The following is a 12503-nucleotide window of genomic DNA, read 5'->3' as shown; positions in this document are numbered from 1 at the left end:
GGCAATTTGGGATTTAGCCGACCAAATTGTATTCTTATTGGTTAAACCAAAATAAAAAATGATGGTACAACATGACAAAATTTCATGCCGGCTGGGGCGTCGCCCGGTTAAACAAGGCCCCCGTTGTTTTCGCCAGGGAACCAGGGCGAACAGCGAAAAGTCAGCTACTGGAACAAATCTGAAAACAAACCCCAACTCAACATCACCAGAGTTAAAAATCGGTACTATCAACGTAAGAAGCCTGAATGGCAAAGAAATGGAGCTAGCTGAGGAATTAGATAAGTACCAGATCGACATAATAGGGGTGACTGAAACAAAAAAGACCAAAACTGGTGAGATCTTTCTGAGCAATAAATACAAAATGTTATATTCAGGCAATAACAATCAAGGAAAAGAAGGAGTAGCCATAGTATTCAACACAAAATACGAGGCTAATCTTCTTGAATGGCAGTCAGTCTCGAGTAGAGTAATGTGGGCAAATATGAGAATGGGGAACTGGACAATGAGACTTATTTGTGCCTATGGTCCCACAGAAGGTTCTACTAAGGTAGAAGTGGAGGAATTTTTCGAGGCTTTAGAAAAAGCAACTGACACAATGAAAAAGGAAAAGTTGGTCCTTGTTGGGGATCTAAATAGTAGAGTAGGAAATGATTGTGAGACATACAAAAATATTTTGGGAAAATTTGGAGAAAAGAGCAAAGCTAATAATAATGGCAAATATCTGTTGGATTTCTGCTCAGGACATGGACTGGTTATTACTAACACCATGTTCTAACATAAAAATGTGCACAAATTCACATGGAGAGAAGAGGCTAGGAATAAGAAAAGTCTCATTGACTATGTTATTGTTGATAGTGATGTTTTCTCCCTGGTGCAGGACACCAGAGTGTACAGAGGATTTGAAATTGGAAGTGATCACTATTTAGTCTTGAGCAGGATGAAATTGAATATCATATTGAAAAGAATAACATGTAAGAAAGTTTTAAAGCGAATAAAAGTTGAGCAGCTCTCAGATGTAAACTGTAGACTAAAATACAGAAATAGTATTGAAAAGAAAATGAAAGAGTTTGAGAACAGGAATCAAACCTTGGAGATTCAGTGGCAAACTCTGAAGGAAACATTGATTGATTCTGCCAGAGAGGCATGTGGTGAGGTTGTGTGCAAAGATAAAAAAATCAGAACTCCCTGGTGGACACAGGAAGTTAAAGAGGCAGTGAAGGAAAAGAAGAAAGCATATCAAAAGCTCCTGGCAAATAAGTCAGCTTTTACTCTTACAGAATACAGAGACAAATGTAAGAATTCTAAACACTGTGTAAAACTAGCTAAACAAAAGTCATGGGAGGACTTTGGCAAGAATATAGAAAATAAATATCAAGAAGGTGGCAAAATATTCTGGAGGTTGTTGAAGAAGCTTAGGAATGGAGGAAAGAGTGCTGTAAAAGGAATTAGAGATGATAAAGGTGAAATGAAAACAGGAGAAAAAGATATCCTTGAAGTATGGAGTAATTACTTTGAAAAACTGCTAAATGAAACAAGCAGTGATGACAGCACAGTGATAAAAAACACTGACCAGGCATGCAGTCAGGAATACATATCCATACTTGAAGTAGAAAAAGCCATCAAAGGCTTGAAATGTGGAAAGGCAGCAGGAGTAGATGATATTCGACCAGAAATGCTGAAGTATGGTGGTATAAGAGTCTTACAGTGGCTGCACTGCATAGTTCAGAAAGCCTGGACAGAGGGACGAATTCCCGATGATTGGAGTAGAGCTCTCATAGTACCCATATATAAAAAGGGAAATAAAACTGAATGTGAAAATTACAGAGGTATTTCCCTACTGAGTGTTCTTGGCAAGATCTATGCAAGTATACTTGAGAAACGGTTGAGAAGAATTGTGGAAGAAAAGCTTGGTGAAGAACAAGCTGGATTCAGGCCAAATAGAGGCTGTCAGGATCAGATCTTCACTTTACGATAAATAGTCGAGAAAGCATGGGAATATAACAAAGATCTGTATTTAAGTTTTGTCGATTTGGAAAAGACATATGACAAGGTGCCAAAGGAGAAGCTATTCAATACGCTGCAGTTATATGGTGTCAATGGGGCATTATATCAAGCAATACTTAGTCTTTATTTGAGTTGTGAGTCAGCAGTTAGAATTGAAGGAAGTACAGGAAGATGGTTTAATGTTAAATCTGGTGTGAGACAAGGATGTACATTATCCCCTCTGTTATTCATTATCTATATGGATCACATTATGAAGGAATGTGGTATTAAACCTGATATCAAAATTGGATATGTTAATGTCAGCTCTTTGCTTTATGCGGATGATGTTATACTTCTAAATAAATCCGCTACAAGTCTGCAAGATTCTCTGACTAAATTGAATAGCTGTTGTAATAGATATGGTATGAAGGTCAGCAATAAAAAGACAAAGACAATGAAAATAGGCAGAATCATTGAAAATGTCAACTGTGTTGTGAATGGAGAACCTGTGGAACAAGTAAAACATTTCAGCTACTTAGGCACAATTTTTACTGAAGATGGTAAACTAAATATAGAAATAGACAACAGAATCAGCAAAGCTGGTATCGTGGGAAGTCAATTGAATAAATTCATATGGAATAAGAAAGAAATTAGTCGGAACACTAAATTAGCTGTATACAAGACTGTTCAAACTAATTTTAACTTATGGATCTGAGAGCTGGGTCAGAAGTAAAACACTTGACCAAAGACTAGAGACCGCAGATATGAGAGTCCTGAGAAAGATTAGAGGCGTGAACAGATGGCATCAATGGCAATATCATATTAAAAATGAGGATATTAGGAAAGAACTTGACATTGTCAGCATCCAGGAATGCGTTAGCAGAGCTAATCTCAGATGGTATGGTCACTTAAATAGAATGGGAGAGGAAAGATTAGCAAAACAAGTGTTCTCTGCCAGGTTGGCAGGAAAACGACCCAGAGGAAGACCAAGATATAGGTGGATTGATACGGTACAAAGTGCCTTAGACGATAGAAATATAAGATCTGATAATGTTGGAGTCTTGACAAGTAACAGACTGATTTGGAGGAAAATTGTAGATAGGAAGTTAGTAATGATTTAATTTTTTCATGTAGTACTGTCATATCCTGTACACCCCTTGAGGGTACATGGCAGGAATTTGATGATGATGATGGTATAAATGGCATATCACCAAGTTCTCCCACATTTAAGGACTCCATTTTGCATGATATAATAAGGGATTTTGTGGCATGCGGGACTTGTGGAACATGTGTGTCTCAGCGGTTGTATTTGTGGCAGGTGAGAGAAGGAGAAATACACATATGCGCAAAATGCAGGCCATGGAAGGAACTTGGTGAGTTAGAGATGATGGGCATCGTTGAGTCAGAGGCAGGAGATTCTCCACGTAGAGAGATGAGTGGTATGATAGAGGGCGAGAATGGCGAAAGAAATATGAATGAAAAAATGAGAGTGGGGAGTGTGGAAAGGTTGATGATTGTGAAGTTTTTAGAGATGGTCTCAATTGGGAGGATGAATGGCAAACAAGAGTGGCTGACTTGCAGAGAGAGATAGATGAGCTGAAAGAGCAGGTGGAATGTCTGGGGAATGCGATGAGAAGTGTGAAAGATTAGATTAGGCGAATTGAAGAGATGAATGCAAGGCAAATCAGAGTAGGAGTGAGAGAGTTATGGGAATGATAGAAGAGGAGAGAATAGAACAGTAGAAGAGAGCGAATCAGAGAGAGTTATGGGAATGGTACACCCTCTGTCTAAAAAGAAACCGAACTTTGATAGAAAATAAAACACAGGCCAATTATAATTATTTAAATCATTTATTTCAATCAATATACTCTCCCTTGGCTTCGATACAGCTTTTGGCACTGTCAATTAATTCGTTAAATGAGTTTTTTTATATCAGTTTTTGGGAAACTGTTAAGGGTTGTGGTTACTGCCGTTCGAACGTTTTCAATGGTGTCGTATCGCTTTCCTTTCATCGGCAAATGAAGTCAGGGGAAGAGAAAGAAGTCACAGGGTGCTAAATCAGGTGAATACGATGTGATCCAACACACAAACTTGGTTTGCTCAAAAACTGTCTCACAGTGTTCGAACGATGAGACGGTGCATTATCGTGCAAAAGTGACCAGCTGCCTGCATCACGATATTCATGCTGTATGCGATGAATTCTTGCTACTAATCGCTTCAAAACTTCGAGATAAAACTCACCATGGACCGTTTGGCCAGGCGGAACGAATTCTTTGTGAATAATGCCCTTTGAATTGTAGAAACAAATCAGCATTATCTTTACTTTTGACTTCTCCAAGCGACTTTTTTTTGGATGCCTCTCTTCTGGTGGTCACCACTCAGCACTTTGGTACTTTGTTTCAGGCTCATACTCAAAACATCACATTTCTTCACCAGTAACGATCGTTTCAAGGAAGATTGAGTCCTTATGAGCGGTTTTAATGAGGTCCTTGCAGTGTTCAATTCGATACATTTTTTGGTCGTCAGTCAACTTGTGGGGAACCAAATCGTGAATTCAATTTACAAAGGCCCAAACACTTGGTCAAAATGTGTGCACAGTTGATTTTGGAATCCCCAATTTATCATCAATCAATCTCACTGATGATTTCGGGTTTTCTTTGATGAAATCACACACTTTTTGTTTGGATGGTAACTTCACTCAGTCCAGTTTTTGGATGGCCCAACTTTTCGTCGTCCTCAAGCGTCTCACGACCACTTTGAAATCGCTTAAACCACTCGTAAACTTGAGTACGGGATAAGCATTCATCACCGTATGCTTTTTGAAGCATTTGATGCTTTTCGGTAAAACTTTTGCCAAGTTTAACACAAAAGTCAATTGCAGCTCTGTTTGAAACTCATTTTCCGACCATTCGTCAAAACACACTGTCACTCTTGGCGCTATAACTCGGCTTCTAATGAAACAAATGTCATAAACAGTTGACGGAACACTAATGAAGGTTGCTGCTTTCGACAACAAAAAGATACAACAGGTGGCGCCACTAGTTCCTTCTATTTTCGAAATGTTCGATTTCTTTTTGGACAGATGGTGTAGAAGAGGAGAGAATAGGAACAGTAGAAGAGAGGGAATGAGAGAGAGAGAGAGAGTTATGGGAATGGTAGAAGAGGAGAGAATAGGAACAGTGGAAGAGAGGGAATGAGAAGAATATGAGGCAGTGCTGGAACCAGGGATAGAGTGATGTCAGAAAGGCAGGTAAGTAGGGGAACACAGAGAGAAAGTGTTAGAGGAGAGAGAGAGAGAGAGAGAGAGTGAGGGATGCAGGTGAGCAATCAAGGAATGGGGTGATAGGAGGTGTAATATATGGGGATTCAGTGATATGTGGTGTGCAAGTTACAATGCGCGAGGAGTGTTAGCCTGGAGGAACAATAGAAAGTGTGACTATGGCAATTAAAAGGCGTGAAAGGGTGGATGAGATGATTGTGATGGTAGAAACGAATGACTTGAGAGGCAGTGTAAATTGGGCGGCGAGCGATAGGAGATTCTTGCTTGAGGTTGTACAAAAGAAAATGCAGAGAGGAAAGATAGTGGGCATGTTGCCTAGGTATGATAGTGAAGAGCAGTAATATTGAATAACATAATAGCTAGAATGTGTCAGAAGAGTGGATTGGAATATGTGGTTGTTTGGAGGACATTTGAGGATAGAAAGGAATTGTATGCAATTGACTGCTTGCATTTGAATGAGGAAGGACGTAGGCATCTGGAGAGATTGCTGTTCTGAACGAGTCATTGTGTCAATGCAGGGAAACTAGAATACCCAAGGTGAATGGAAGCAGGGGTGGCCTCTTGTGGGAATGGGTACTGGGGAGAAGAGGGACGACATCAGGTAACGCTGAGCCCAATGGAGTCTAGAGGGGATGATGCTAGGTGTAGAAACAGTGGCATTTTTATGCTTGATACTAATGCGGGAGAGTATCCGGAGTAAAGGAGAGGAATTGGTGGTGCTAATAGCATCAGCCTGGCCAAAGATTATCGGGATCACTGAGACGTGGTTGACAAAAGAGGATATAATAACAGGAATAGAAGTAGCAGGGTACAGCATTTTTTGGTAGGAAAGTAAGGGAAAGTGTGGTGGAGTACTGCTTATGTCCTCTAAGAGTGGAGGCTTTGGAAGTCAGTGACACTAATGATTTTGAAAGCATGATGTGGGGTAGAGGTGGGCAAGACAGGATATTTAGTGGGTTGTTTCTACAAACCAAGGAGCACAGAAGGTGGGGACCAGGAGATGTTTAGACAGTTGAGCTTGGCAAGTGCAAGAAGAATGATTGTTATGAGAGATTTTAACAATAGGAGTATAAATTGGGGAAAGGAAAATGCATGTAGCAATGAGGGAATTGAATTTCTAGAATTCTTGAGAGACAAATGTCTTATACAACATGCAATAGAGGGAACAAGAGGTTCAAGAGTTTTGGATTTGGTCATATCATCAGAAGAGTTGATAATAACTGAGATGACATCTCTCTCACCAGTTGGAAAGAATGACCATGTGAGTTTGACTTGGAAGATGAATAGACATGCAGGAGTATCAAAGACGGGAACGTATGTGGAATTATTAGGCAGGTGATTATAATAGTCTTAGATGTCAACTTGGGGAAGTTTCATGGAGGGAGAAATTGGAAGGCCGGGATATGATTAGTGCTTGGGAAATTGTGAAGGAATATTTGTTAGAAGCAGTGCTTTTTTTCTGGAAAAAAAGGTGCCGGTACTCACCATGAAGATGTTATTATAGCAACTTCCACACTTTTAACATATCCTCCGATATACCCTCGTCGTCTTGCTTTGTTGGGATGCTTTGTGCGCTGCACTCTCCTTATGATCGTAAATCTTTTTTCTTATTGACATTAACTGTTGTTTGCGAGATTCTTCAAAATGACTGATTTTATCATTTGATCACTCCGCTGAAATTTTCGTTCCCATGTGTTTATTGACGACAAGACTTCCGACATCACAACACGCGTCGCAGCCCAACATTTTATTCTTGACATACAGCCACTCGTTTCTCTCGCAGAAGTCATTTTTCTGCAAAAATGTCCAACATTCGGGCCAACCATTATCAGAAGCTGCTTTCTTTTGACTACGTGGATCTTTGTGTTGGTTTCGCGATCCTCTTCACCAAGAGGATCGCGAAACCAAGAAAACTAGCACCGATATTTTCGGTGCTAGTTTTCTGTTTTACAGGATCACAAGTAGATTCAACAATTTCTGCTTCTTCAGCCTTACTTTTTTTTATGGAATAATAAACTGTATTCCATAAGTAAAGAAGAGGACACAATTTGGTGTAAAGTGAATGACAAACAATATTAACCAGGAACTTCATGTGAAAAAGAAGCTATGGAAGAGATATAAGGAAACAGGTGAAGAGAAGATGCATGAAGAATATAAGACACAGGCCACGAGAGTGACTAGTATGGTAAGGAAGGCGAAACTGGAATATGCGAAGTAATTGGCATTAAGATCCAAAGAAAATCCTAGGGAATTTTTTGGCTTGGCCAGTAGAAGGAGAAATGATTGTGGAAGAATGACATTGTGGGATAGAAATGGGAATAGAGTGACTGATGCAGAGGACATAATGGAATTGTTCAATGAATACTTTATTCGAGTATTTCATCTTGGAGGAGTAAATTTTAATACTATAGGAATAGTGGAGGTTCGACATGGAAGAGAAGAGTGTGTTCCAAATATTGAGTACTCTGGATGTCAGTATAGCTGTGGGACTGGATGGTATTTCACCACGAGAAATACTAAAGAACTGACAGCTTCTTTGACCTGGCTTTTCAATGAAAGTCTGGCTGCAGGAAAGGTGCCCATTGAATGGAAGGAAAGTAAGATAGTGCCATTTGATAAGGGTGGTATCAGACTTGAAGTGCCTAATTATAGGCCAGTTTGTGTGTCATCAGTAGTTGATAAGATCTTGGAGAAATTAGTGAGGGACCGTATACAGCATTGGGCAGATGAGGGTAATGTTATCTGTGAGAGTCAACATGGATTTGTTGAGGGGCATTCTCATTTTAGTAATATGCTAGCCTTTTATAATAAAGTGACAAGAGCAGTAGGTGAGGGAAAGGCATATACTGTACTGCCATTTTCTTGTATTTAGCAAAGGCATTTGATGAGGTACCACATGATTAGCTGATATTTAAGTTGCAGTACATGGGTTTGGATGTCAGGTTGGTCAACTGGATTCAGGATAGGCTGTCCGATAGGTATCAGAGAGTTGTGTGTGGTGGGGAAGTTTCAAGGTGGCAGAAGGTTACAAGTGGGGTCTCATAGGGCTCAGTACTAGGACCTACATTGTTTAACCTTTATATCAATGACAGTGTCAATGGGTTGCAGGGGATATTCAGTTGTTTGCTGATGATGTGAAGCTGGAAAGGGTTATTAGTAATAGTGCAGATGTGGTAGCCCTGTAAGAAGATTTGAAGAAGTTAAACAGATTGGCAAATGAATGGGGATGTCAATTTAACAGCAAAATGTAAGGATGTTAAGGTCTTGACACATCGATGGGACACTTCATACTTGGAGGAATTGTACTGGAGGAAGTAGGGGAGACAAGAGATCTGGTGTTGTTGATTTATAGAAACCTGAAATTCAGGGGGCATATTGCAAAGGTGGTGAACGTAACACAGAGGATTGCTGCAATACTGAGAAGGACGCTGAGCTGCAGAGATAACAGTTATCATTCCGTTGTATAAGACCCTGATCAGACCTAACTTAGACTATTGTTCTCAGATTTGGTCCCCCAGGATTTGAAGGAGATAAATTAACTGTGGAAAGGGTACAGAGGCGGATAACAAAGATGGTTTAAGGATTGTATTGTGCAATGTTAGTTATGAGGATCGGTTGAGGGAATGTGGACTGCAGAGTTTGGTAGATAGAAGGAGAGGTGATATGATCGAGACTTTTAAACTGTTGGGAGGTGGTTACAGGACACTGGGGAGTTTTTTCGCATGGTTGAACAGCGGTAAGGAGTGATGACAAGGGGCCATTCCTGGAAGTTACAAAACGAAGCTGTGAGCAAGAGGGTGAGGAGTGGTTTCTTTGCATGGAGTGTGGTTGAACCGTGGAATGAATTGAATGATAGAGTAGTGAGAGCAGAACAGTCGTTGAGTTTAAGGAGTGGTATGATAGACTTTGTGTTTCCTAGGAAGGACCTCCCGCGATGAGTCTTTTGACTCCATGGAAGCCTGAATAATAATAACGAGTAGTCTATGAAAGGCCTTTTCAAAACCTTCATATCTTACCATATGTGCACTTTGTCACCTTGTTATCTTAATATGCAAGTAGACAGCCTGAACATGATTTACCCTTTAAGAAACTTATGCTGACCATAACAAATAATGCTGTTGTTTATCAATCCAATAATGGATCCTAAAATCACCTCATATCCAGAGATGTAGATTGGTATATAATTTATGATGTTAGACTTATCACCCTACTCACTTTGTTGAGGACAATTTTATCCTCATTCCACTTCTTCAGGACTCATCCTTTTGCAATACTCTTGTTAAACAGGTATGCAATGGCTATATATATAACTCCCTTGAACAATATTCCCTTAATCTATGCAGTGATATGTTATCAAAGCTAACTATCTTATTAACATTCCTTAAATATTGTCTCTCCTCTTCCATTTCCTGTACATTTAAGGTTTTTTGTATGATGTCACAATTAGAGAATGAAACACTTTCATGAATTGTTCATATTAAATAGCTTAACAATATCCTCTGTAGTGGTTGCCATTCTACTATTTTCACCGAGTAATATCATCATTTAATAATTACTTCTGCTGTCCACTTAAGGAAAAACTGGAATATTTCTTGCTTGATTGGCTAATTTCTGTTTATACTGAAGACTTTTTTTTCTTTCTGATTTTTATGGTTATTCATCTTATGCTGATTCCATAATGGCTTCTTTCAGATTGCATGCTTAATCTGGAAATAAGATGGTATTCATCTATTTCTATTTTATGCTATGTTATTTAACCTCTCGAGTTTTGGAATACACTCAAAGGTTGTTTCACTTTAATAATTCTTGACTAGTGCATAAGTGGCATTGATTTCCAAACAGAAGTCCTCATTCCCCCCTTCCCTTCCATGTGATAAAATGATCACTCCCCAAGCAGAGGAAAATTTGATGCCCCATTTTCAATTACATCCCATGAAGTGATTAAATCAAAAATTTTTGATCCTTGCATGTCCTCTTTTACATACTGCCTGAGATGGTTCTCTCTCTCTCAATATATGAGAAATGTGTTTTCTTTGCCTCTGGATGCCATCTCTTCATTTCAGTCTCTATTTCTGTAATTAAAATCACCCATAATGATATCATTATGGGTGATTTGTTATTATTTCTTTTATTATTTTTTAGACCAGTGTGCCTATACATTTTCTTGTCACCACTACCCGTATTCTCAGGCCTGCTGTAACATCTAACTAAATATTTCATCCTGTTCATTTTCACCTGACATCATACTGCCTCAGAACTACTGTCACTATTCCTTGTGTATCAAGTTTGTGCAGGCATTATTCCTAGGTTAGCATCAACAGTACTCCTCTCGCTTCTTCCCTGAGAGGAATAGAGATGTAGTGGTATGTCATTTGTCTGAGATGGATCAATGTACTCAATGCACAACTTGTTCTCTTCTTTATTTCTGATACTTCTAGAATCTGTATACAAACATAGTTCATTCCTGGGTCTATAACTAGTCTAGTCTTACTGCACACTTGTCCTTAGCCAGATATAACAAAAACTCTTCATTTTCCAACACAATACATATAGCTTATATGAATGTTGTGCTAATTTTAAGAGAAAAATAATTTCTGTAATATTTTAGTACAGGAAGGATAATGCCAGTTGATGAAGCTTCATGTTTTGCATTTGCTCTCTTTTCTTGGTTGACGCCACTGATTTGGAGAACATTCCGCAAGGATTGTCTGTTTTTATCAGACTTGTACAGCATTTCTTGTACTGATAGTGCTGCACTAAATGGAAACAGGTGAAGTACTATTTTTGTTAATGCCTCTTATTTTTACTATATACATTATTTTGAAAGAATTGTTATCATACTATAAAAATTGATTTAGTATTATTATTATCTCAGACCTCCATGAATTCAAAGACATTCTGAGAGGCTGTCATACACACAACTTGTCCTACTGCTAAATATGTTCATTTGCACGTTCCTTCAAAAACACAGGGTGATATCAAGGTCCCACAACCTTATTAACATCAAGTTGTTTACTCATTTTGTTATACACCCACTGTTCACTTCCAGTCACTCTCTCCTCTTCACTTTCCACTGTGTTCATAATCCACACAATGTCACAGTCTACCTTTATATACTTCTCATTTAATGTCTCAACTATATCCTCTGCAGTAGTTATTATTATTATTATGTGACACCTCCAGTGAGCCCAAAGGCTCATCGAGGTTTCCACCACTCAATCCACGACTACACCATCACCATCTAACACCCACCACCACTAATATTTCCACAGATAATCACAAACATCCATGCCCACGGCGGGATTCAAACCTGCAGCCTTTTGGCTGGAGAGCAGATATGCTAACCACTCGGCCAACCAGACTGGCTTACTGGGCTAGTTATCCCATTATCATTTTCCCCAACCAATATCATCCTTCCATAATCATTCTTGAAATCGCTTGGTTTTTTGACTTCATTATATAACTGCTGCTCATATCAAAAGAAATTATTTGGTTTTTTGGCTTCATAATATAACTGCTGCTCATACTGCACTTTTGCAACTCTTACCAAGTGAATCACTGGAGGTGTCACATAATTGGTAAATTGATTTGTTGTATGGACCTTATATTCCTCTTCTTTGATTTGCTTGTTGTTTCGACATGCTGATGGTGTACTATTGTTTTCAGTAAGAAATATTTCTGCTTTTTAGTACAGTTTTTTACTATGGTTATCATGTACTTTTTGATGTTTTATGGTTATACCAAAGGTACCTTTTTAAAGATTAGACTTGTTATTCTTCACAGGGAAGAATTTGTTAAATTTCCAGGCAAGTTCAGGGAAATTATTCAGTTTTACAAGGTAAGCTTCATGCTGGATTGCATTCTCAAAAAAATGTTGTGATATTAAATGAACTTCAAGAGGCTAAAAAAAGATTCAGCAAATAGTCTATTTCAGACTGAAAGCAGGATTTCAGCTAGTGTGAATGAAAAATTACTGGATATTGTTCTGCATATTTTAAAAGAATTTTTAACCTGCTCTTATGAAAGACATTCATACAGACTTCAAAAATAAGAATTGTTATATCATAAGTAAAAATTTACTGCTGGAAACACTGCTACTAATAAATGGGTTATTATTTTTATTATTAACATCTGACCTCCACAAAGTCACTCTTTGTGGGAGGTACACACAATGCTCATCCAGCTGTGCCTTAAAATTCAATGTGTCTACATTAACAACACACTCCAGTAATGCATTCTA

General features: G+C 38.6%; 1 protein-coding gene across 4 annotated transcripts in view; it reads left to right on the top strand.

Annotated features, from left to right (window-relative positions):
* Positions 1–12503, top strand: part of LOC150102874 (ATP-binding cassette sub-family C member 5-like) — a 1133802-nt gene that overhangs the window by 23671 nt on the left and 1097628 nt on the right. For 3 of the 4 annotated variants that reach the window (XM_090397917.1, XM_090397915.1, XM_090397916.1), the window contains exon 2: positions 10872–11033. In XM_090397917.1, the coding sequence (XP_090254043.1) occupies positions 10872–11033 (162 nt within the window). Of the gene's footprint in view, positions 1–10871; positions 11034–12503 lie in introns of those variants that run through there. The other variant, XM_090397918.1, reaches the window with a different exon arrangement.

The sequence above is a fragment of the Typopeltis vanoorti genome, chromosome 9 (genome assembly GCF_054136105.1).
Source record: "Typopeltis vanoorti isolate ZY-2024b chromosome 9, IOZ_Tvanoo_1.0, whole genome shotgun sequence".
Taxonomy (NCBI): Eukaryota; Metazoa; Arthropoda; class Arachnida; order Uropygi; family Thelyphonidae; genus Typopeltis; species Typopeltis vanoorti.
The sequence above is the reverse complement of the archived record's forward strand: the minus strand, read 5'-3'. Positions and strand labels throughout refer to the sequence as shown.